We start from the raw sequence: 27,677 nt of genomic DNA on the forward strand, positions 1-27,677 counted from the left end.
GCTATAATCCTAGTGAATCCTTGATACATGTTCTCCATGACAGGTCAGAAGCTAGGTATTCGGTGGTCAGCGATTCATCCTAAAGCTTCTCCACTATGTACAAGACACTGTCAGAGTGCAATAGAATATTCTCCGCTTTTCTGGATGAATGAAGCTACAACAGCACTCAATAAGCTTGTCATCCAGGATAAAGCAGCCTCCTTGACTGACAGCTCAGCCGCCACCTTGAACATCGACTCCCTGCACCATCAGCAGACCATATTGTGATCAATTTCAGGTGTATTGTATTATAGGTATTTGGTGCAGTAAGGGTTAAAAACCTGGGGTAGAGCATGTTTGAATGCTGCAGCTCTGTTTAAAAATAAATCCGAGGTTGAAACGTTGGGATCCATGGATGCAATTAAATCACCATAAAAGGCTTGGGCTAATGGAATTTTGTTTTGATTAAGAGGACTCCTTGTGGAGTTAATTTGATTTCAGCTTGGAGTCGCTGTTGCCTGGTGGAACTTAGGCATCAGGCATTTTGTAGTTCAGATATGAATGTGTTCAGAAGTGAAGCAGTTTGCTCTCTGCAGTTCAGTTAAAAGAGATTAACAGCATTTAAAGCAATGGAGACTTATCTGAGAACAACGGAGAGCAGCAACATGACAAGAAACAGCCTCTGCAGACATACAGGCAGAGTTTCTGCATAGTTCTGACAGGAGGCAGATCTTGGGCGGGATTCTCTGTTGCTGACGCCAAAATCAGGAAATACGATTTGGCGGGGTAGAGCTTCAGATGCCAAAATTGTGGCAGGCGCCGATTTGATGCCAAATTGGGATTCTCCATCACTTTGAAAACAGCATCAATGCATTTCACTCCGCACATTTCACCGATAGCCCATCAACGGCAGCGGAATCGGTCCAGTTGGTGCGCCGGTTTGTCTGTCACTAAAGTTCACGGATTCTCCATTGGCGTCAACACTTAAGTCTCAGAAACTGAGAATCCCGCCCCTTGTCCTTAAAGCATTATCAAGAGATCAATTTTTCTCAAAGAATATTTAATTGTGCCATTGGTCGTCAAAGTAGATTGAGAGCTGAGGTGTTTTTTTCCCCCTTGCTGTTTAAGTGGGAATAAAGATAGCAATTAAGAGGGCGGCATGGTGGCACAGTGGTGAGCACTGCTGCCTACAGCGCTGTGGACCAGGTTCGATCCCGGTGTGGAGTTTGCACATTCTCCCCGCGTCTGCATGGATTTCACCCCACAACCCAAAGATGTGCAGGTTAGTTGATTGGCCACACTAAATTGCCCCTTAATTGGAAAAGAAATAATTGGGTACTCTAAATTTATTTTTAAAAAGATAGCAATTAAGGGTTTGGATTCACTGTATTTAGTATTGTTTAAGGGGTAATTGCCAGCTATTTTCTCATGTGATGTTAAAGATATTTTAATATTGTGTTCGTAATAAAGTTGGTTCAAAATACCATATCCTTATTTCTTTGTGTAATCAATCCTGGAGCGAAGTATCTTTTCTTCTCAGTCTTTCAAAATTAAAATAAAATATTGGGGTTTCTATCCAGTATCCTAGCCACTGTCGGGGTCTGGCCTGGAATCGTAATAAAATTGACAATGCATACTAGCTATAGGATGCACCGCAGCAAATCACCGAGGTTTTTTTGACATCTACACCAACCAGAACGCCAAGGGCAGAAGGGTAGCAGGTGCATGGCACTTCCACCATCTCCAAGTTCTCCACCAAGTCAAACAGCAACTTGTTTTGGAAATATATTACCATTGCTTCACTGACACTGGATCAAAAATCGCTTGAATTGTACTGTGGCATCAAGTGCCTTCACCACCAATGGGCAGCACGATAGCATTGTGGTTAGCACAAATGCTTCACAGCTCCAGGGTCCCAGGTTCGATTCCTGGCTTGGGTCACTGTCTGTGTGGAGTCTGCACATTCTCCCAGTGTGTGCGTGGGTTTCCTCCAGGTGCTCCAGTTTCCTCCCACAGTCCAAAGATGTGCAGGTGGATTGGCCATGCTAAATTGCCCTTAGGGTCTCAATTGCCCTTAGTGTTAGGTGGGGTTACTGGGTTATGGGGATAGGGTGGAGGAATGGGCTTGGGTAAGGTGCTCTTTCCAAGAGCCAGTGCAGACTCGGTGGGCTGAATGGCCTCCTTCTGCACTGTAAATTCTATGAAACCACAAAGGCTGAAGCAGTTTGAATCTCAAAGGACAACAAGAAATGGGCAATAAATGCTGGTATTGGCAGCAGTGTCCACATCCTTAGAATGATTTTTCCAAACTGCTCATTTGATAAAATAAAATCTTAAGAGCACTGACTTAACCACAATTGGAAGTCAAAATAATAATTATTATTAAAATGAAAGACGGCTATCAGGTTTCATGAACATCTATATAAGAGGGAAGAATGTGCCTCAGTTTAATGTCTCATCTGAAAGATAGCACCTCTGACAATGACAGCATTCCCTCAGGGCTCTTCTGGAGTTTCAGTCTAGATTCTCTGATCAAGGCTGGAATTCTCTATTCTTTGGAATTCACTGGCAGCGCGCCATCACACGTGAGTTTCCTGACGTCGTGGGGTGGCTTCAATGGGAAATCCCATTGACAAGCGGTGAGAAGAGAAAATTCCACTGCCAGCAAAAGGCATGCCTCCGGGAAACAGCCAGCTGGGGGACCGGAAAATCCAGCGTCTCCAGAGTAGAGCGTGAGTCTAAATCTTCTCACTCAGAGGAAAGAGTGCTACCAACTGAGCTGAGGCTGAGACCTCCAATGAGAAAACGGCAGATTTGACACCGAAAAATGAAGTATCCAAACTGGCTGAAGGACTTCTTTCATCCGAGCCTATATGCAGGCCTTGTTTTCTTATGGGTTTCCCCAGAGGAATATGGGCGTCTGCTCTTGTCCTTGATGTCGAAGACGGAGTTCCTTGCAAACTGGGGGAAGCCAACAGGAAAATAAATCCTTTGATTGAAAAAAGACTGGATGATAGGAGGACCAGTTTGGAAATCTTTATGTAGTGACAGCCTATTTACAAATAGATCCCACAACAGTGGCAGCTAGTCCTTCCTCATGATACTGCTTTCAGGCTGCCGCCAACCTTCATTCCTTTGCCAGATATCCTGCACCATGGCCTCAACACTCAAGAACCTTAAAGTCATTTAAAAAATTCACTTCAATTGGACAGCATCCGACAACATTCCTTCACCAGCATCTAAATGACCTGTAGTAAACAGAAAATAAAAGGAAATAGACAAAGAAAGTGAAAGTGGAGAGAACAGATTTGTTCTGCTGGGAACCTGTTCAGCTTGTTGAATTTGTAGGGACAGCTCCTTCTATTCTCCATGGAACTGACTTACTTCTGGACTCCCTCGAATTGGACTGAACGTCTCTCCAATATTCATTCCCATTGTTACTGGATACATCACAACTGACATAGTTTCCTATAGGGAAGGGGCAATGGAAGCAGTTTACAGATTGATGCTGTAACCTCGATTTTGTAATAGCCCACCATGCGCAACACTACATCAGCTGGAGGAGAATACGGTATCCATCAGATGGGATACAGTTGGTCAAAGAGAATGCAGAACTGCAGCTCATACTTCAGCCAAGAAGGAAACTTCTTGTAGCTACTTCATGCGTGGAACTGGCTAATTTATGAGTAAAGTGAGTGTGTTTTAAGTCTCAACTGGTGTTATTTTTACAGCTGTATATTTTCAGTAGGGTCAGAACAGCAGTTTCGGAAAATATAAATGGAGTGATATGATTGGTGAAAGTTGTAACCCTTTCAAGTTGTTAGATTTCAATGAGAACTTTGCAAATCTACAAATCAACGAATCAGCAAGTTAAACTTGTTCATTTGAGTCAATGAGAAAAAGTGTGACTTTGTTCCCTTCCTGCCATGGACTGATTTAATGCAAATACCACACATCTACGCTATATATAAGTCTATAACTTGTGTACACACACGAGGAAAGTGCAATGCTCTACAACTAATGGAGCTTAAAAATTTCCCAGTAACCATGCGTAGTGACATTATGCAGGTGTTTGTGAAGACTAATTCATTCCAATGTAAATAGCAAAATCATGAAATTTGTTTTAACAACATACGCATCTTCACAGAAAGCATCTTCACAAACATATCTACAGCATCACAATACAGTGACTGGAAAACAATTCGATTCTATTTGGTGCTTTTTATTTTGTTTGGAGAAAATTCATAGGGGATCCCTGCCTTTTATGGATGCTCAAAGTTTGATAAGCAGATTTTCTACGTCACAGTTGTAGACTTATCTGCAAAGAATTTACTGTAAATGCAAGAGAGTGTTCACATAGATAAGGGGAAATGAATGACTGTCAGTGTGTTCATGCTGAATTCAAACCAGGCAGTATCAACAACCCCAAGGATAAAACTTAAATGGTTTGTAATCAATAGAATGCTCGAGTTTCAAATACTACCTTAAGTTCACTCCCAATTTACTTTATTCGATGTAATATGTCCAAAATAGTTCTTTGTGGGAAAAAAACAGTACTTGGTTGGGCCAGCAGTGAATAACTTTGTTCCACTAAGTGGGAGAACACTATTTTGATCATATGTGTTTTTAAGGGGGAGGGGTTTGATAAATGAGCAGGGCTGAAATGTTACTTGCAGCTTCCAATACCTAGCCAAGGAAGAAACCAGCGTAACTTTGGATTGAAGGGTGCCTATCAAATTAATCGTACAGACGAAAATCCATGGGAATCTTGATGGTGTTGATAGGGCAGCAGTTAACCTCTGTCCTTGTGCTGGACAGGAAATGGAAAAAGGAAAGATTTGCATTTATACAGTGCCTTGCGTGACGTCAGACGGTTCCAAAGCACCCTGAAGCCACTTACGTACATTTGAGGTATAACGTCAGAAACTCGACAGCCAATTTGTAAAGAGTAAGGTCCCAAAAACAGCCATGTGATAAATTGCCAGATTAAAGTGAAGTTGAGGGATTAATATTGGCCGGGGCCCCCAGAAAGAACTCCCTGCTCTTCTTCCAAATAGTGCCGCAAGGTCTTTTAGTTCACCTGAGAGGAGGAGACTAGGCAATGGTTTCGCATCTCACCCGAAAGGGGACTCCTGATAGTGCAGCATTCCACCTTACTGCTGTCGTGCAGTCAGCCAGGGATCTCAGAGTCTAGGTCAATCCGACGCAGTCTTTCTCTCAAATGGCAGTTCAACGCAAAGCCTTAGCTTTAAACAGTGTCAGCCAGCAGTCATTGCTTCAAGTCTGCACAACCAACTGTTAAATGTAGCCAACTGGTGTTGCAATTGGTGTCACCATGCTTTTGAATATCAACTTTGTTTCTCATTTTTGACATAACTGTTACTTAAAGCAAATGTTGAGTCTGCTGATCTTAGGGAGCCAGCAACTGATCAATTTCATGCCATGCAGAGTGCCTTTAGATCAATTTCTAATTTTAAATAGTGCTAGTTAATATTGCAGCACATGCAGACTGCAGAACAAGCTGTGAAAGTTTACAGCTAATTCTACAGGAGGTATAGAAAGGCTGATTATCAGCACTTACTGATGAAACTTGGAAATATGAGAGAAGGCAGAAACTGGGAAATCTGCAGTCTGGTAAAATCATTTTTGTTTTAGGAACATACAGCTGAATCATACAAGGCGCTGGGGTCCCCATACCTTGCCCCACCATGGTTAAAAACGCGGGTAGAGAGGGGAATAGGGGGCGGGGTTGGGAGCCCACCGAAGGGAACACCGGCTGCCCTGGTGGAGACAGAATTTGTGCCCCTCAGAGGCCAGCAGCTGTTCAGCATTCCAAAATCCCCCCCCCCCCCCCCCCCCCCCCATGGCCCTGCTGCGGTACTGGGCAATGAGATAGAAAGGGTTTATCAAAACAAGTCCTCAATGAATATCTCAATGGCTGTTCTGGCGGATGAAGGCCACAACAGGATGAAACCTTGAATCATCTTGGTTTCCTTGCCGTTGGATCAAAGTTTCGATCTATCAAGACACGTGTAGAAGCTGGTGTGCAACAGTTTCTCCGTGTTACAGCTTTTGTTGTGCCATAAAGTCCACAGGTCCTGAACTGACCTCATCAGCTATCATAGACCCATGGAAGACAATCGCTAATGAGGGACACTGTAGGGATTCTATAACCAAGAACCGTCAAGCAGGCTATAGCAGCCACAATGAAGAGTTCTCAAAGATAGCAAACCAGGAAGTCAGAAGCAAATCTCATCATTCACCTTTTATAATTTTACAGAAAGTTAAATAGAATTTTGACTACACATTGAACTACAGTAGAAGGGGTGGCACGGTGGTTAAGGCTGCTGTCTCACAGCGCCTGGGACCCGGGTTCAATCTGATCTTGGGTGGCTGTCTGTGTGGAGTTTGCATATATCCCCACTGTCTGCATGGGTTTCCTCTAGGTGCTCCGATTTCCTCCCAGAGCCCAAAGATGTACAGGTTAAGTGGATTGTCCTGAGGTTCCGTGCGAGGATAAACAGGGGAGTGGACCAGAGTGGACTGAATGGCCTCCTTCTGCACTGTAGGGATTTTATCAAAGAATGGAGAATTTTAACACTGCAGAAAAATAACGGGCGCAATTCTCCAGAAAAATCTCCAAGTGTGGTAGCGAGCGGGAATTGCCGCTAGCTTCCCAGCGCTCAGCCCAAGGAGGCCGCCGACGCAATTCAATGTTAATTGGTTCACTTAACAAAGCTTCACGGGCTTCTCATCGCAAATGACACCTCCCAGATTCATCGGGACCGCATTCACCAGCCCCCCGCTAAAAAGGTGGAGCAGCACTCAAGCTGCACTTCCTCAGCCAATACCAGTAAGCTAGCAACAATGGCACCAAGGAGACTGACCCCGAGATTCGGGGATGCTGACCTGGGACGGTTCCTGGACGCTATGGAGGCCAGGAAGGCTGCTTGGGATGAGGTGGCGGCAGCTGGCAGCTCAGGAAGTGTGACCAGCAGGACTGGCCTTCAGTGCCGTTAAGAAGGTCAAAGATCTACAATAGGCAGCACGAGTGAGTAGACACAATGCCCCCCAACTCTCCCCCTGCCACCCCCCCCCCCCCCCAACCACCACAAGGGAGCATCCACCCCCCAACTCCCAATGGGACACCCTCCCTTTCAACCCCCGCATCCTCCACCAGGAACCACGCGTGTGGCGAACAATGCCCTTTCTGTGTCTCCTCAGGAAAAACGCTCCCTTAACCATCAGGAGAGGTCCCAGACTAGCGGTGGGCTGCCAGACTTAAGAATCCTCACCTCCTTCGTGGAGAATGCCCTGGAGGTGACTGGGGTGGCCGAGGACAGATCGGTCACCCATGCGGAAGCTGGCAAATGCCGCTGAGGTGAGGAACCATTGGGCTCAACCCAGGGGAATCTGTCAAATGCAAGTTGTTTTTGCCTTGCTGACTGACCCATCTCTCTCACTGATCACATGTCCATTCTCCTGCAGTTCTTCCAGACGACGGCAGCGGCCCATCCTGGGCGGCCCCCTCTCCTGACTCCGAGGAGAACACCTTGGAGGAGAGCTCCGAGGATGCAACTGTTATAGTCGCGGCACAGCTGTCATCCCCAACCTCTACCAGCGCAGATACATGCACACTGGTGGGGCATGTTAGTGGACAGGCTTCTGGGGCACAATCTGGTGAGCACCACACCAGTGATGATTCACATCAGGTGGAGGCAGGAATCTCCAGGCGAGACATCAGTCGGAGGGCTACTGGATCCCAGGACCCAGCTGGGTCCCAGCCTGATGCTGAGCCTGTGGTACAGAGTATTCAAACTGATGGAAACAGTAGGGAATGGCCGGGACATTCAGAGGGAGAAGTCAGTGGCACTCAAGCAGATCCATAGCCGCTTGGAAGAGTTCCAGAGTCTACAGAAGCAGGAGATGGCGCCGACAATGAGTGGCACAGAGGCCAACACTGCTTGGGTGGTGACCGTAGTGGAGAGCCTGGTGCACGGCGTTGGCACCATAAATGAAGGTGTCCAAGGCGTCGCACAGTTGGTGGTAGCCATGGCGGAGGGTCACGGCAGAATGTCCGACTTGGTGGTGAATGTCACCGAATACCAGGATGACCTTGATGAGGTTCTGCGGGACATGTCCCACTCTTAGTTGGGCATGACAGTGGTGCTGTGGAGGTTGTCCCTGTTGCAGGTGGGCATCGCTGAGGCACTGCAGAGTATGGCCCAGTCACTGAGAAGCATCACAGAGGGCGTTGATAGAATGGTGCGGACCATGGGGAACAGCCAGGGCTGGCAGGACCAGATGATGCAGGGGCAGCCGGAGCTCGAACCAGCTGCCCCTCCATGCCAAGTTGAAACCCAGGGCCCTTTGGGCACCAACCGGGAGGAGGAGACACTGAGTGCTAACCCAGACCCGTCCCATGGAGTGGCAACGGTGGCCACCATCTCCCCCAAGTTCCACCCCTCTGATGAGGTCAGCGCACGGGACAGGGCAGCATGGCTGTGCATGTGCCGCCAAGTGAGCCGGGGCCCTCTGGCCCCAGAGCTCCTAGGGGACGCCTGTCAGGGGACTCGAAGGCCATGGAACGAGGTAGGCAGCTGGCTGCCTCCTCAGATGTGCATGTTGCAAAACACATAGACGTAGTGGTAGAGCTAGTCGGGCCAAGCACTTTGAAGAATTCTGAGGGCACCAAGGGTGTTGGGAGGTTGGGCAGCACCATTTTTCATAGAATTTACAGTGCAGAAGGAGGCCATTTGGCCCGTCGAGTCTGCAACGGCTCTGGGAAAGAGCACGCTACACAAGCCCATACCCCCACCCTATCCCCATAACCCAGTAACCCCACCCAACACTAAGGGCAATTTTGGACACGAAGGGCAATTTAGCATGGCCAATCCAACTAACCTGCACATCTTTGGACTGTGGGAGGAAACCAGAGCACCCGGAGAAAACCCACGCACACACAGGGAGAAGGTGCAGACTCCGCACAGACAGTGACCCAAGCCGGGAATCGAACCTGGGACCCTGGAGCTGTGAAGCAATTGTGCTAACCACTATGCTACCGTGCTGCCCATACCATCAGGAGTGGGGTATTGTACAACACATTAAACACCTTTTTGCACAACCATTATGATGCCTCTGTCACTTTCTTTCGCAATGCGGACTGACCTCCAGACCCTTTGCGCATCGCCCCAGGCATCCATGCCCCCCCCCCATTCAAACTCCCCATGGCGATCACGCACCCTCCAGCTGTGGACATGGTGATTGGGATGCTGGGCAATGACTCCCACATGCTACATGGCCCGCCCACACATGGGAATCCACTTGGCACCTGTGAAGTGCTCACCGAACCACGACTACCAATTCCCTATTGTCAATATCCTTCAGCCGCGCAGCCAGAGGCCTAAGGAGTCGGTGGGGTTATGGGTGGTTGTTGGGACAGACAGGTAGGGACTTGAGGGTTGCCCACCCGGACGCGTAAATGATCCAGGGTTTGGCATAGTGGTGCCGTGGGCGGTAGCCCCCAGTTGCCCCCCAAAGTGCTCAAACCCCCCCACTGCCCCATCGCGGCCCACCCCTGTGGAGCATCCCCCATTCCCCACTGAGCACTGGGGTGGCAGGCCCAGCACCCCCGGGCTCTTTGCCCGTGAGCAATGATGGCTACTCACCTCCAAGGCTCCCCACAGAAGCCCTTCCGCCAGGTTCATTTTTTCAAAAGATTACTAACCAGCACCAGCGTGAGCACTTGCTGAGGAGGCCGCTGAATGACAGGAGGCTGTTGGATATGGAGTGGCTCTCGTTAATTGTATGGAAATGGGGCTTAAGTGTTGATAATTGGTTCCTCGCCACGTTACAGCAAGATCCCGAATGTCGCTAATGGGAGCGGTCTGGTTGCAACGCAAACTGTTTGGCGGTTGCCGCGGATCTAGTTTTTGGTCTCTCCCATTATTCACCTGCCTCATTTTGCTTAAGCGAGAGTGCAACAAAGCCGGGGAATTACACCCAACATTACCTTTTCAAGGACAAGGAGATTGTTCACCAGTAATTATCACTTAGTACACTGTTATAAATCCAGTCCACGTCATTCAACAAGGGGTAACATTTTTTAAGGTTTTAACCCTGAAACAAGTTGTTCAAAATGTAGAAGTTCACATCCATTCAGTGATCTCCAATTGTTTTGCATCTGCTAAGATTTCAACAGCACACTCTTTGGAGGAGCAGAGAATCAGGGACAACTGCTTCATCTCCAAAATTAACTGTTTATGTGCTGTTGGGTTACTGTCAGTTTTGCAGACTAATGATGAAAAACACTATTAGTTTTGCCGTCAATACAATGGCAAAATTCAGGAAATTAAGCGACACACCAACAGTAACTTCAACTTAGCTCTCAAGGCAGCAATCCCACAGGAATGTGTAGAATGCTAGTTTTGCAACCTATTCAATGATTTTAATGGAGGGTAAAATCAAAGGGGATGCAAACCTCGATTTTCTCAGTTTTCTGGCAGGCTGAATAGGTTAAAATCTCTCCCGGTGACTTTTTGTGGCTCATTCGTCAATTTTTTTAAAACTAAAGTCAAACAATTTTCTTTGAAGATGAATCATCATCCCTGGCTTGCATTCTGCCTTAGACCATTCCAAGTAGACCAATTCTGGGGGTTAAAGAGAAGATAATGGGCAGCATTCTCCCAAGCCCTCGCTGGTATGTTTGATGATGGGCACAGTGAAAGGGCATGCCAGATTCTCTACAGTGCCGGCGGGAAAACATAAGGACTAATCTAACCAATGCCCGAGGCAGACTCCAGAATTCAGGATGGAGGCTGCCCACAACTCTAGACCACCACAGTAGTCGGTCGGGGGCACGTCTGCAAGGTGGTCCTTCCAGATGAGTTTCCCTGGAGAGGGTCCACCTTCCGGTCTCAGAATGTTCCTGGAAATCGATCTTCATTTGAGGTCGATCTTCTGGTCTCAGAGTGCTCTCTGGCGATCCACCTTAATTTTTAGGAGGTCATCCTCCTTTCTTCAATAGTGAGTCAACGATGTTGGACACCTTTTCAATATGGCGCCCGGATAGAATGGCAATCCCATGCCATCAGCCCTGCCCCACCACTGAACACAGCATGAAACACCCGAGTGCATAAGTAATAAGGTTGGGAAGGAGAATTTGGTGTGTTTTTAGGTCAGCCGTTGCAGTGGGAAACCCTCGGCATTCCCACCCCCACCACATCATACCACTTTGTCTCAAATTGGGAAAATTCCTCCCAGTGTCTCTCTCCCCCTGCATTAACCTGCAATAGGCTCACAGATAAGTGGAGTCAAAAATTAAAGCCCAAGTGCAATACTGGCCAATGCACATCTGATTAGGCCAGATTTCGTTCAAAAGCCCTGTCGGTATACAACTTACATGAGTCCGGAACTTACTGCTGGTTGAGATTTATTAACCCAACAAAGACCACTGGATAACTCAGAGGCATCAAAGTTACTTTCCAGTTTTCAGAACCCTTTGGCTTTAATGCCAAGTGAGATGGTGAAATGGGCAGAAGCATTTTTCGAATGGTTGAGGCAACACAAAGTTACAAGCAGAGAAATGCAAACATTAAGCATTCCTCAGTTCAGGCGATTCTGTAAGCAAACATGGCATCTACAAACAGCATTACATGTGCATGCAGAAGTTATCCTGCTGTGCTGAAGAGGGTTGCAGACATCAGTCTCATTAGTGCTGTGCACCTGCATGGTCTCCATTAAGTCCTGGGAGTTAAAGGTTAAACAGATCCTGAAGTGCTTAACAGCCTAAATAAACACATCTTGGAGTGGATACCATTCATTTCCAATATCGCCAAACACCACCCCCACCCTACCCCCCCCCCCCCCCCCCCCCCCCTCCCCAATCCCCCTCAAACCATGGCTTACCACTATGATGGGCTTCACAGTCAGGTTTCGATTAAGGGGTTCATCGGATTGAGAAGCGCCAGGTTGGAACAGAGCAGGTGGGATCAGCGCTGGATCGCTGCTTCTTCGCACCATGAGTGGTGTGCCTGTGGAGAACAAAGCCAGGAGTCAGAGACGTGCAGAGCAATAACGCATCTAATTAAGACAGCTGAATGCTACTTTCCCAAACAGCCTCACAGTCAAAAACTCTTCTTCCCTGTCTCAAATAAAAATACTGGAATTACTCAACAAGTCTGGCAGCATCTGCGCAGATAAAAACAATTAACCTTTCAGGTCGCTGACCTTTCATCTGAACTGGGAAAAGTTAGACGGATACTTTATATTCTTACGTAAAAGTTGAATTTGTTAGACCAATTATTTAGGCAAAGGAGTTGACTTTTACACACAGCAATGTTTTCAAGGGATTGACATGTGTGCTTAATCTGGGCCCAACTGAAATCCAAACAAAACTATCACAATGAAATAAAATAAAAACCCACAACAGGAAAGAACACACTTTACATATCTAACATGTATTTATTTTATAACATTGCGAACTTTACAAATTTCATCCATTGGTAAAATCTAAAGATTCTCAATGTATATTTTTAAAGTAATGAACTGTGGTAATTAACAGTAACTAATTTATAATCACAATATGGGTTGTTATTCATAATCTGATAACTTTAATGATTAATAAAACACTTAGACACATATATGTTTAGCACACAGCTAAATCGCTGGCTTTGAAAGCAGACCAAGCAGGCCAGCAGCACGGTTCGATTCACGTAACAGCCTCCCCGAACAGGCGCCGGAATGTGGTGACTAGGGGCTTTTCACAGTAACTTCATTTGAAGCCTATTCGTGACAATAAGCGATTTTCATTTCATTTTTCATGTTTGAAACAATTATTTACCGGTACTCATTTTCATTAGTATTTATAAATATAAAATTCAAAAAGTTTACAATTTTTTAACGCAAAGATTAGGGATCGACTTTTCCATGAGACTAACTTTTACATATGGTAGGTTTTATGTAAGATAAAAGGGCAGGGGTGAAAAAGGAACAAAAGAGAACGTGTACGATAGTGTGGCAGATGTTCGACAGAATAATGAAAAGCAAAAAAAAAATGTTTTTTAAGAGTAAAAAAAAAACATTCAATGAAAGTGAAACAGCTTGGGGTGATCGGAGGTGGGAAGCGGAGATTAATATCTGGAATTGTTGAACTCATTGTTAAGTATTGTTACAGTAGGTTGTAAATTTCCTCATTGAAAGATGAGGTGTTGTCCCCCATTAGATCACTGCAGCTGACGCAGGATAGAGAGATCAGCAGAGAATTAAAACAGGAGGCCACTGGAAGCTTGGGGTTTGGTTTGGTTTCCTCAATGTAGAGTGGAATGCATTGTGAGGAGCAAATATATAACACTAAATTGAAAGACGTGCACATAAGAAAGAAAAAAGTTCAGTTCTACCTGGAAGGGTTTGGTCCCAGACAAACCATCCCCCCACCCCCGTCCCCAGCCCCACCAGGCTCTCTCCTGTCCTAGTCCTGCACACAGTCTCAGTCTAGTTTCCCTTCCATTGCTCCTCTCACGCCCTCACTGAACCAAGTTAGCCTAGACTCCCACTTACTGCTCCATTTATTTTATTGTCACTAAATTATCTTGCACCACTATGTGAGCAGTCATTCTAAATGGTTCCTGTGGTGATAGGCCTGAAAGCAATATCATCGATCGATGGTTTGCAATCTCCATCAGTAGGTGGAGGTGCAGACACACCATGCGGTCTCTAGACCGTGGTCACGTGACCAGGGACTCCCATGTAAGTGGGGACACATCCGGCCATCACCAGGTGATTGTAGGAGATGGTAGTAAGACATACAGGTGAACAATCGTGCGAGGTGTACTTCCAGAGGAGTACAAAGAAACTCCATGATAACTTGCTCTGCAACAAATGAAATGAAAATGAAATGAAATGAAAATCGCTTATTGTCACGAGTAGACTTCAAATGAAGCTACTGTGAAAAGCCCCTAGTCGCCACATTCCGGCGCCTATTCGGGGAGGCTGTTACGGGAATCGAACCGTGCTGCTGGCCTGCTTGGTCTGCTTTCAAAGCCAGCGATTAAGCCCTGTGCTAAACAGCTATCGTACCACATCTGATTCAAGAAGATCCTGGTTTGGACAAGTCAAGGTGTTTGGCGGATTCCTTTGCAAGACATAGAAGACCAAACACAACATGGTAGCACGAGTGCTGAAAATTTGAAGGTAACAACGGCAGTGACAACGTTAAGCATTCGGCTGACAGACCGATCTGGTGAACTGCAGCCTGAGGCGATTCAACGCACTAGAAGATGCTGAAGCTTGAAATGGATGGACTGAGAGCCCCTCACCAGCTTCAGATATCCAGTAATGTAGATGAAAACTGGCGGCATTCAAGCAGCAGTTCAATCTCAATGTTTCGGCCCTAACCCAGCCTGATGAAAGGCGAATCACATTGCTAACGGTGGCAGGTCCACAAGCAATTGAACTGTATAACTCATTTGCATTTGTTAATGACGAGGATTGCAAGAAATATGATGAAGTCGTGAGGCACTTTGATAAACATTGCTCCCCGAAAAAGAATGATACGTTTGAGCGATACATGTTCCGTATGCTTACCCAAAAACCTGGTGAATCATTTGCCCGTTTTGTCACAGACTTGAGACTGAAGGCCCACTTATGCAACTTCAGGAGCCTGAAATCTTCACTGATTCGTGACCAAATTGTATTTGGTGTAGTTAATGATAAGCTCCGGGAAAGGCTGTTGCGGGAAGAAGATTTGACGCTGGAACAGGCAGTAAAGATTTGCCAGGTGAGCAAGATAGCTGCACAGAGAATCGACACACACTGCTCAAAATATTTTGGTGCCAACTCAGAAAAAGCCAGCAGTGCTGTGACGCACATCATGAAGAAATGTGGTCTCAGTGCAGTCGGCCATTTTAAGCAGCTGACAGGAGCCGCCGCCACCATCTTGTGCCAAATGTGTGGCACTCGACATGCCCCACAGCAATTTCTGGCCTTTGGAAAAGTCTGTTCCTAGTGTGCTGGATGGACATTTTGCAAAACAATGTTTTGTGCGTCCTACAATGGACCGTTTAAGATCAGTGAATGCAGTTAATGGGACAAATACTGAAGAGAGGTTTTTCATCAATCTCATCATGGCGAAAGACCAGAAGAGTCGGAACAACAATGATGAAAACAAAATCTTAAGGAAGACTAAAGCTAGTAGGAACTCTCCGGAAACCATTAAAACTAGATTTCAATCAATGGTGGTACTAAACAATTCTCTATTACAATGTGATTTTGACCTTAATACAAAAGCCAACCTCGATGGTCGGTCTGCTTTGCAAAAGATGAACGTGCAGCGGAAAGTGGCTGATAGGCCAGGGCTGCAGGTGGATAACAGAACAAGAACAATGGAGACCTTCGGTGTATGCGGTCTGGTGCTATCCATGGCAGACATGAAGCACAGATTACTATTTCATATTGTAGACATGGACATTGACTACATCATAGGAGCAGATTCATATGAATGCCTGAATTTAGTTGAGTGACTGTGTGTCCCAGAAGACGGCTGGCCAGCTGAATACTACAGATCCCTACAATTGAGGGCCGAAGGGCCTGTTCTGTGCTGTACTGTTCTATATCACGGTGTGCACGGTTTATGTGGATTCGGAAGAAATCCAGGTGGAGGGCAGAAAATCAGACGAGGAGGCGGAACAGGCAGCGAGCATTCCGCAATTCAAGTTAAGTCTTCAAGAACATGCATGTGCTCAGTGACATGTTACAGGAGCATGATGAGCCCGTATTAAAGCATCTGCAAGATGTGAAGGTTAAATGCACAGAGCATGAGAAGCCGTGGAGCTTCACTTTGGAGTTTAAATTCGAGCCCAATGAGTATTTCAAAAATGAGGTGATCACAAAAGTATATCAGATAGATTTGCGAGTGCTTAATTCATTCTGTGGTGAACCAGAAATCCTGGTGTGCACAGGCTGCAAATTTGACTGGAGGGAGGGCAGAAATGTAACGATGAGAACAATTCCAACTGAACCAAAGCACAAAAGTTGAAGCACTTGCAGAACAGTGACAAAAGCTGTCCCAAGTGAATCATTCTTTAACTTCTTCAAGCCCACTGAAATTCCAGAGTTTGGAATGTTAGGTTAACATTCGGTAGCAACTCTCAAGGCTGACTTTGAACTCGGCTACCTACTGTGTGAACACATAATTCCATATGCAATGTAATATTTTACAGGAGAGATCATTGCAGACGATGTTGAATCTGATGATGATTGCTACAAATATCTACTCGATGATTTTGATGATGGTGCAGAAAGTGATGGCATGAAAGGTGAGACAGATGAAGACCAGTATGAACTACTTGTAGATCTGTTTTCCAGCAGCACAGACGGGCTCATTGAAAAAGCTCAAGAAGCGCTAGTCCGGTGGTCTGGAAGGACTGACGACATGGTCACAGGGGATGCCCAGATCATGCTAGGCGCTGAGAGGAGTGGGAGTTCGGAGATGGCGCACTTAAGAATTGAAGCTGCTGATAAAACGGAGGATCAGCCACCGACCGAGCCACAAATGGAAGAAATCATCCTAATATTGGAGAAACAGGCCTCAAAGATACATAGTGACTCGTTCCAGGTCTTCCAAGCTTTTCCTGTAATTCATTCCCAAATCATCGACACTGAAAATAAATGGGAAGACATCAATGATGACAGCAAGAACAACTCGGATCTTGTAGTAGGAGGCAACTCCAAGACTGACCCAGAGGAAGAGCTGATGACAATCTGAATATGCAGCTCCAAAGATCACTCACACATGCTTGAATTTGACCAGAGAGGATGCTCTCTGTTCATGCATCACGAACAGAGTGCATCGTAATCTCGAGTGACGAAGAACAAGTGAAAGATGCTCCAGCAAGTCAAGAATGGGCGGCACCTGTTGCCCCAGTTCCACCTTCACCCAGGCACCAGAGACCGCGGCGTTCCAACATGTCGGTGAAGCTGCAGAAGTGGTCGTGTTCACTCTACCCAAAGATAACGCAACTGCCGCTGAGGGTCCACCTGAAACTCTGCAGACCTCTGAGCACATGGTAAAAACTAGCACCATGCCAGAGGCTGCGAAGCCAAAACACAAAGACAAAAACACAAAACATAAAGAAACACAAGACACTACATCATCACATTCTCAAAATAAAGAGGAGAAAGAGGAGAAGACTGGGAGACCTAGTTCATCCCACTAACAAATCAGCAATGGAAACAACGAGAAGCAGCAAACAGTGTTGTGGCAGGAAATGCAAAAGAAAGAGATTGGTGATGCAAACGTGGCAGTTGTGGACACAGGCCTTCCAAATGCACAGAGCAAAGAGGAAAAGAAGAGGCCGGCACGTAAACCAGTCTTCGATGAGGCTGGCAACAGCTCGAATTATCACAGAGGTGATCCTGTGAGGGAGGCACAATGATCTGTGCAAAAGAGACGGACACTGGCCAGGCATAGCATGTTTATGGAAACCCCTAGTAAAACTCTTCACATTATTAGATAAATTAGATTATCAGATAAATATCATGATTGTATAAAGTTAAAAGACCAATGTTGCTTGTAAACAATCTTAATGTTTTCTGAGGAAGGGGATATGGTGATATGTCGGTCAGCAATATCACAGGTGGATGGTGTGCAACCTCCAACCAGCAGATGGCAGTGCAGACATACCATGTGATCTCAAGACCGTGGTTACATACTTCAATATAAGTCGAGACACATCCGGCCATCACCAGATGGTTGTAGGAGATGGTAGTAAGACATACAGGTGAACATTCGTGCTAGGTATAGTTCCAGAGGAATACAAAGAAACTCCATGATAACTTGCTCTGTAACAGATCACTAACTTACCACGTCTGGTTCAATAAAGATCCTTGTTTGGACAAGTCAACAGGTTTACTGGATTCCCTCACAAACATAGAAGACCAAACCATATCCTCTCAAGTACTGCCCTCCTCCCTTTCAAAACCATCAGCATCACCCCTCCTCCCAGCCTAAACTTCTCTTGACCACTCTGTCCTTGCAAACTGCTGCCTCATCTCCATTCATCTTCCTCTGAAGTGTTTGAGCATACCCTAAATCAACGGTCTTCTTTCCCACAACTGTTTGCATCACTCTGTAAAGGTTTCTGACATCACACTTGGTCCCATTTGTCCATCAACCCTGTCCTTGCTGATATACACTGCTGCCTACTGCTTCCCATTTAAAAATCTTCCTCGCCTTTAAAACTCTTCATGGCCTATCCTCCACTCTAGCCCATACCTCCCTCCTCCCACCACTCCAACCCAGTATGCCTACCTACAACTCCGTTCCTCAGTCTCTGGTTTCTTGTGCATACCCACTTCTTTCACCCCACACCAATAGTAATAATAATATTTATTATTGTCACAAGTAGGCTTACATAAACACTGCAATGAAGTTACTCTGATAATCCCGTAGTCCGTAAATTCATAAGATATAGGAGCAGAATTAGGCCATTTGGCCTTGTGAGTCTGTTCTGCCATTCTATCATGGCTGATATATTCCTCATCTGCTACCTACGATGTTACAGACCAAAAACTGGACTGCGAAATCAGCCAGAGCATCTCCTCCCTGGAACACATGACCTAGAAGCAGGTGTAGGCAATTTAGCCTCCCGAGCCTAACACCCTCAAAGTGATCATGGCTGATCCCATCCTTGCCTCAACTCCACCATCCTGCCCATTCTCCATAACCCTTCAACCCATTAAAAATCTGTCTAACTCCTCCTTTAATTTACTCACAGCACTCTGGGGTAGCGAATTCCACAGATTCACTTTGGGTGAAGCAGTTTTTCCTCAAATCTGTTTTAGATTTGCTACCTCTTATTCTAAGATTATGATCTCTCATTTTAGAATGCCCCACAAGAGGAGGCATCAGCTCCACATCTACTTTATCCATACCTTTTAGCATGCAGTATACCTCAATTAGATCTCCCCTCATTCTTCCAAACTCCAGAGAGTATAGGCCTAATGTGCTCAATCTCTCCTCATACGACAAACCTCTCATCTCTGGATGAGGGGTTTGTCACACTCCGGCGTCTGTTCAGGTACACTGAGGGAGAATTCAGAATGTCCAATTAATATGCATTCAGCAGTGAACAGCATCCATGGCAAATCATGAGGCTGAAACCAAGACACAGAGCTTTTATTTATTGAGATAGTTTATTGGCCTGTTCAGTGTCTCAATTCTCATCCCCTAGTTAGATGTGCTCATTGATGATTAATACCAACCACCGATTCTCTTAATCATAACAATGTAATTGACAAGATATTAACATCTCCAACTGTCACATTTGCTTCTAAAACCACATCACCAACCTCTTCTTTAATATCTTCCCTAAAACCAACTTTTGCAACTGGGTGTTCGTTCCTCGCCTTCATTAGCTGCCTTCATTTTTGATCTCGTCACCCATTTGTGTCGTACTGTATCACACCTCTGGACTATTTTAGCATGCCTCTCTATCTCCATTCTCTGTAACATGAGTAGCTATTATTAATGGAATTAATTCCCACTCCCAACTGCTAACCTGAAGGTTTGTGTACATTTATGGACCTTAGATGACAGGACTAGACCTAGTTGTCATCAATTAGTTTCAATCCCTAGTTGCAATGTGAAGAAGAGAAATTTAAGTGAGCCACTGGCAACGCCCACAGAAATATAACACAAATCACAACGTTCAGGTTAAGGGGAGATGCATTTAGAAATTATATCAGGATGATGACATCCACAAAGACACTCTTCACCCCAACACGCACCTCCCTAACCCACAACACACAGACCTAATACACCCCATAACTCCCCAACACACATCCCATTTTCACCCTAACACACACACCCTACCCAACCTCCCCATTCTCCCACAATACCACTCGCCCCGAAAAATACCCACCCCACAATATGTACCACCCTCCACACCCCCCAATTCCTGCAAATTGGCCCTATGAAGCATGGATGAAAATATTTGGAACAAACAAGGAACAGGTTGAAAAGCATTGAGAAATGCTAAAACGTAAACCCCGAGATTTACGATCAACGTTACCCAACAGCAGACACGGTGGTGCAGTGGTCAGCACTGCTGTCTCACAGCGCCGAGGATCCGGGTTCGATCCCGGCCCCGATCCCAGCCCCATCTCATTGTCCGTGTGGAGTTTGCACATTCTCCCAGTGTCTGCATGTGTCTCACCCCCGCAACCCAAAGGTGTGCAGGGTAGGTGGGTTGCCCCTTCATTGGGAAAAAAAATAATTGGGTACTCTAAATATATTTTAAAAGGTTACCCGACAGCAGATTGCTCATTTGTCCCTTTAAAAGTAAAACAACTGAGCTGCAATTTATTGGTTCTGGGAGATCGGTTAAAAAGTAGATCAACTTTTTGAACCAAAGCGAGGGAATCTCACTTCAGGTGAGTCAACATTCAATAGGTCAAATACCAGATGCTTTACTAGATGCACGTGGAAACAGAAGTGTAAAAGAGTCTCATCAAAAGCATGCTACTCCCACTAGTCGAATCTGGGCAATCTGTTTGCAGATTTAATTTGCTGCTTTTGGGAAGGGCAAGGGGCCAATGTCATCAGCTGTAGCACCAAGGTAACATAGCTGCTAACCTCCTAAATCAATTAGCTGTATCCCAGCAAGATCATTATCCACAATTTGGTCAGGCTAAGCATGCAGTCAACAGATAAGCACCTCTGATAACCAGTAATCTGATGGAACCCTGCTCAAGGAGAAACAGGTGTACTGGAAAACATATTTGTTAGATAGGATTACTGCCCAAGACTAAATCCGCTTTAGATTATACCGTTGCTCTTTTTAACAAGCAATAAACTCCAGTTCAAGGATGTCCTCCGAACCAAAGGCCCAACAATCAAGTCCAGGAGAACTTTTGTGGAACCTTGTGAAAATTACAATTCACTTTACATTGGGCGCTGGCGAGTGGCAACATCACCTGAGTCAGGAGGTTGTGGGCTCCATTTATACAAGTCTGAGCAAATAACCTAGGCAGCTGCTTGTCGTATCATAGAAGAGATAGAAGAGTTACGCAGCATGGAATGAGGCTATTCAGCCCATCAAACCTGTGCCAGTTCTCTGCTACTTCAACACATCCCAAAACAGTCCATTAAATACTTTTAAAGTGGAGTCACTAATGTTCCCTGTAATCTGCCTTTACACGTATCCACTTTGTTGTATGGCATAGTCCCTTTGATTCAAACCTCTCTTGAGACAAGAGAGATTAAAGCATTTCTCTGAGTCAGACAGAAGTCAGCATCCTCATGTGTCCAAGTCATTTGCTTCATCACTTGTGTTGTAATGAAACAATAGGCAAGTTTACCATTTTCGCATTCTTCAGTCCATGGTTGAACTTGACCATCTCGGATTTCATAGAATTCCTACAGTGCAGAAGGAGGCCATTTGGCCCATCAAGTCTGCACCAAACCTCTGAAAGAGCAACCTACCTAGGTCCCTGCATCTACCCTAATCTTGGAAACCCAGTAATTCACCTAAACTTTTGGACATTAAGGGGCAATTCAGCATGACCAATCCACCTAACCTGCACATCTTTGGACTGTGGGAGGAATCCAGAGCACCCAGAGGAAACCCACGCAGACACAGGGAGTGCATACTCCTATATGTTTTGTCTGCTGCCTGTCTCTATGTATTTACATTGTGTATTTTATGTTTGCCCTATTACGTACTTTCTTTTCATGTACGGAATGATCTGTTGAGCCGCACACAGAACAATACTTTTCACTGTACCTCGGTACATGTAACAATAAACCAATCCAATGCAAACTCCACACAGTCACCCAAGTTCGGAATCGAACCTGGGTCCCTGGCACTGTGAGGCAGCAGTGCTAACCACTATGCCACCTTGCCCTCATTAAAAGAAAGCGCAAGTATTTTTATTTTTATATTGTAAACAACTTGGTTAGCAGGGTTGTTTCGGAACACTGACAATTTAATAGGATGGTAGACCTGTACGAGTTTCTCTCTTGGGGCTTGAGGAAGCCTTCTTAAATCCCTCAATCTGCTACTAATTTGAAAACATATTCCTCCCTGCGGTTTCCAAAATAAGGCTCGGTCAGATATCTCTAGTGGCAGATTGAAGATACAAGGTAAAAACAGGAACGTTTGTTAATGGAAGCCAGGTGGAAGAGGGGAAAATAGTTTTAAATTGGATGATCAAGGTTTATACTAAAAGCAGCAACAACTTGCATTTATGGAGCACCGGTAACCAAGTGAAATATCCTCAGATGGCACCAATTATCTTCTACAGCCTATATAGATGCAGATTTTGAATTCTGCTATGTTGTCTATCTCAACCCAACAACAGAAGAAAGTTAGATAGGCGGTGGGCTGGAGAAAAGGAATGGGTTACGGGAGGGATGGGGAGGGGAAAAAAAACTAGATCTGTTTAGGTTAGTTCTTGCTTCCGACTATGCCAGAAACTGCATGCTTTTGAGCAGGATCAAGTTCAGCTGTGATGCCACCAATTGTCAAACAGTTCCCCAATGCCAGGACAAATAATGAACAATAGCTGGGGTACATTTACCCAGGTAAAAGAGGAGGGGTCCACAGCACCATCAGGGCAGAATGGTGAGAAACTTGATATTAGGAGCAGAAGACGCCATTCAGTCCTTCGAACCTATTCCACCATTCAATATTATCGGCACGGGGGTACCTCTCCACTTTCATTGACTGGTGTACAGGGACACTCAGATCCCTTTGGATATCCATATATCACCATTTAAATAATACTCTTCCTTTCTGTTTTTCACACAGGTGTATAACTTCACATTTAGCCATATCCTACTGCATCTGCCATGTGTTTTCCCACTCACTCAACCTATCTAATTCACCTTGAAGCCTCCTTGTGTCCTCCTCACAACTCACAATTCTGCCCAGTTTTGTGTTGTCAGCAGATTTGGAAATGTAACACTTGGTTCCCTCACCCAGCAATCCAGGTCATTTTCTGCATTGTGAACAGCTGGTGCCAAAGCACTGATCCCTGCAGTACCCTACTTGTCACTGCCTGCCACTTGGAACAGACCCCTTTATTCTCACTCTTAGTTTCCTATCTGTCACCCAATTCTAGATCCATGCCAATACATACCTCCTTTCCTAAGTGCTTTAATTTTACCCACTAACCTCTTATGAAGGACCTTCTGGAAGCCCAAAAACACCATCTCTATTGATTCTCCCTTATCTATTCCACTAGTTATATCCGCAAGAAAACTTCATTAGCTTTGTAAAGCATTATTTGCCTTTCATAAACCCATGTTGGCTTTGTCCAATTTGGTTAATGTTTTTAAAATGTTCTATTATCATGGGTGTGATTTAACGGCGGCGTCGCACCTGGCATGGTGTCACAAGGCTGGTGAATCTCGTGAGATTCGTGACGTTCGAGACATCTCATAAGATTCAAGTCAACCTCGTGAGACGTTGTAATCTGAATCTTGAACTCACTGGCCGTAATCCAGATAAGCATATTTAAATGATCCATGAGGCTCATTTAAATATGTACTCATGGGAGCCGCCATGCCTGGGAGACATTGCCATGGCACCGTTTAGCACTAGTTTCCACAAATGTGGAGCAGTTGTAACGGCACCTAGAGGGGTCTCCCAGGCCATTAGAGACTCCTGGGTGGTCAGGAAAAGTACACTGGCACACCCTCTGGCACCAGGGCACATTGGCACTGCCAGGGTGCCCAGGTAACACTTCCAAGCTGGCAGGGGCACTGCCAACATGGCAGTGCCAAGGTGCCCTGGTGCCAGGTTGCCCGTGCCACGAGTCGGTCTCAGGGTTACCTTACCCATAAGAGGCATGGTGAGGGGGGGGGGGGGCTTGTGGATCCAGGAAGAGGTAAGTTAGGTGAGGTAGGGTGGTCTGGAGGCCGCAGTGAGGTCGCTGCGGTATGGGCCAAAAGATCAGGGCTGCCTTTAAAAATGGCAGCCCAGGGCAGCACGGTGGTGCAGTGGGTTAGCCCTGCTCCCTCAGGGCGCCGAGGTCCCAGGTTCGATCCCGGCTCTGGGTCACTGTCCGTGTGGAGTTTGCACATTATCCCCGTGTTTGCGTGAGTTTCGCCCCCACAACCCAAAGATGTGCAGTCGAGGTGGATTGGCCACGCTAAACTGCCCCTTAATTGGAAAAAATTAATTGGGTACTCTAAATTTATAAAAAATAGAATAAAAATTGTACCCCAATTCGCGAGCAGTCTTCCTGCACTGAGGAGCTGATCTTGTCAGTGCAAGAAATGACTAAAGTGCAGCCCCCCGGTTGCATGCCTTGCTCAGGCCAAAAAATATATAAAAGTGCCGTGCTAAACAGACTGGGAAATGTTTTTGTTAAATCGTGCCCTACATCTTTATAATAGACTCTGGCACCTTCTCCACCGTTAATGTCAGGCTAACTGGTCTGTAATTCTCCCTCTTTTCTCTCCCTCTCTTTTTAAACAGTGGAGTTACATTTGCTACCCTCCAATCCGTAGGAACTGCACTAAAGTCGAAAGAATTTTGGAAGATAACCACCAATACATCCAATATATCCAGGGCCACTGCCTTTAGTACTCCAGAGTATATCCCAACACATCCAATATATCCAGGGCCACTGCCTTTAGTACTCCAGGATATATCCCAACACATCCAATATATCCAGGGCCACTGCCTTTAGTACTCCAGGGTATATCCCAACACATCCAATATATCCAGGACCACTGCCTTTAGTACTCCAGGATATATCCCAACACATCCAATATATCCAGGGCCACTGTCTTTAGTACTCCAGAATATATCCCAACACATCCAATATATCCAGGGCCACTGCCTTTAGTACTCCAGGATATATCCCAACACATCCAATATATCCAGGGCCACTGCCTTTAGTACTCCAGGGTATATCCCAACACATCCAATATATCCAGGACCACTGCCTTTAGTACTCCAGGATATATCCCAACACATCCAATATATCCAGGGCCACTGTCTTTAGTACTCCAGGATATATCCCAACACATCCAATATATCCAGGGCCACTGCCTTTAGTACTCCAGGATATATCCCAACACATCCAATATATCCAGGGCCACTGCCTTAAGTACTCCAGGATGTAGAAAAACAGACCCAGGTGCATTGTCAGCCTGTATCCCCATTAATTGATGGCATGGTAGCATAGTGGTTAGCACTGTTGCCTCGTAGTGCCAGGGTCCCAGGTTCCATTCATGGCTTGGGTTACCGTCTGTGCGGAGTCTGCATGTTCACCCCATCCATGTCTGCGTGGGTTTCCTCCAGGTGCCCCAGTTTCCTCCCACAAGCCCCGAAAGACGTGCTGTTAGGTAATTTGGACATTCTGAATTCTCCCTCTGTGTACCCGAACAGGCGCCGGAATGTGGCGACTGGGGGCTTTTCACAGTGACTTCATTGCAGTGTTAATGTAAGCCAGGGGTGGGCAAACTACGGCCCGCGGGCCGCATGCGGCCCGCCAAAGGTATTTCTGCGGCCCACCAAGTTATTAATAAAAAAAAAAATAAAAAAATTTTAAAAACATTTTTTTTTTTTTAAATTTTTTTTTAAGGTTAATGGGGGGGGGGGGGGGCTGTTGGGTTACTTACTGGTATAGGGTGGATACGTTGACTGGAGTAGTGTGATCATTGCTCGGCACAACGTCGAGGGCCGAAGGGCCTGTTCTGTGCTGTACTGTTCTATGTTCTATATGAGGCGCCCAGAATCATAACCGGGTGAAGTAATTATTTTACTTAATATACTATGCGGCCCTTTGTGAATTGTGAATTTCTGAATGTGGCCCTTGCACGGAAAAGTTTGCCCACCCCTGATGTAAGCCTACAAAATGACAATAAGGATTAGTATCAATTTCCCCAGCATCATTTTCTTGCGAACACAGATTTCCTTCAGTTCCGCCCTCTCATTGCCTTGGTTCCCTAACATTTGTGGGACAACGTCTCAGGCTTAAGATGACAAGAGTTAAAACAATTTAATGCTATCCAATCCCTTAAGCATAATTTACAACAATTCCTCACCCACCTATTACAGCTCATTAAAGAAACAGTTAAACCCAAAGATGTCTTGCTTAAATGTGAATCAGGTTTCAATGACCAAGAAAAATCTAAAAATGTTCACACTTGCCTGCAGTGTTAATTGCAGCTCTAATTCATAATAAAGTGCCAGAAGATTCATCATAAGACATTAACATGAGCAGCAGAGCTTTGCTTCTCCCTACCAGATTCAGTTTTCCTTCCAAGTTTCTTTCCTTCTAAACCATGTGTAGCATACTTTCCTCTGCATTAAAAGGTTATGGATTCCAGCACGATTTCCGAGGCTACAGGGCATAATCTAGGCCATTGGTTTGCAAACCTTTTTGCTGGACATTCCCTTTTCAAATGGATTAGTAATCGGTGTTCCCTCCCCCACCCCCCATCTAAAATAAGGAAAAGTGTGTTCCAGACCAACTTGAATCTTGGGGCAGAGTTCTCCCATGCTCCTGCCGGTGGGTTCAATGGTGGGCCAGGTGGGGAGAACTCAGCAGGAGGCCCAAAAAATTGTTTTACGCTGCTGTGAATTTTCCATGGGGCCCTCTGGAGGTGTGCACCATGGCGGGTCAGGAAATCCACTGGTGACTGACGTGAAATGGTTTGCATCCCATTAGGAGGCCTGACTGAAATCTTTACCTCCACTCCTGATCCTCCATGATGCCCGCACAAAAACACTCAAGTCCAGAACACAACTGGAACAGCGTGGAGTGCAGAAGTCGTGACATACCTGAACAATGATGGGGTGGCCTCTGGTGTTCAGGATGGAGGCCAGAAGCAACCCTGGACTATGGAGCATCACAGCTGAACGCGGAGGCAGCATGGAGGGGGGTGGATGATGATGCAATGGTGGGGGGGGAGGGAGAGAACGGGAGTGAGGGGGAGAAAGGCATCGAGCGGAGGGGAAGGACGCAAGAGGAGGGGAAGGGCAGCGAGGGGAGGGGAGGGGAAGGGCAGCGAGGGGAGTGTTGTGATATGCCTGTGAATAGTATCATACATAGTTAACAATGCAACCTCTAGCCAGCTGGTAGTGTCAGAAATCGGTCACGTGATGCAGGACACTCGCCAGTTGGTAGTAAGGCGTACAATAGGACGGTCACACATGGGGTAGTTCCAGGAGAGTTCACGGAACTCAAAAAATAACCTAGTCTGTATAGTATTCTGGCCGGTCCGATGTGGGCATCACAGAAATGTGGCTGCAAGGGGATCAGGGCTAGGATCTAAATATCCAAGGTTATGTGTCCTATCAAAAGGACAGGTAGATGGGCAAAGGAGGTGGGGTTGCATTGTTAATAAGGAATTAAGTTAAATTGATAGCAAGAAGCGATATAGGATCTGAAGGCATAGAATCTCTGTTGAGGAATCGCAAAGGTAAAAGACCCTGTTGGGAGTTATGTACAGGCCCCCTAGCAGTAGTAAGGATGTGGGGCAGAAAATAAATCAGGAGATAGAAAAGGCATATAAAAAAGGCAATATTACAATAATCATGGGGGACTTCAACGTGCAGGTGGACTGGAAAAATCGGGTTGGTAGTGGATCCCAAGAAAATAAATTTGTGGAATGTTTAAGAGATGTCTTTATGGAACAGCTTGTGACAGAACCTACTAGGGAATGGGCAATTCTGGATTTG

The 27,677-nt window shown here is 45.8% G+C and overlaps 1 protein-coding gene across 1 annotated transcript in view; it reads right to left on the bottom strand.

Annotated features, from left to right (window-relative positions):
* LOC119958709 (partitioning defective 3 homolog B-like) overlaps positions 1-27,677 on the bottom strand; it is a 1,329,970-nt gene that overhangs the window by 797,567 nt on the left and 504,726 nt on the right. The window contains exon 4 of the mRNA XM_038787288.1: positions 11,887-12,011. Coding sequence (XP_038643216.1) covers positions 11,887-12,011 — 125 coding nt within the window. The remainder of the gene's footprint in view (positions 1-11,886; positions 12,012-27,677) is intronic.

Source organism: Scyliorhinus canicula, chromosome 2, assembly GCF_902713615.1.
Source record: "Scyliorhinus canicula chromosome 2, sScyCan1.1, whole genome shotgun sequence".
NCBI classification, from domain to species: Eukaryota; Metazoa; Chordata; class Chondrichthyes; order Carcharhiniformes; family Scyliorhinidae; genus Scyliorhinus; species Scyliorhinus canicula.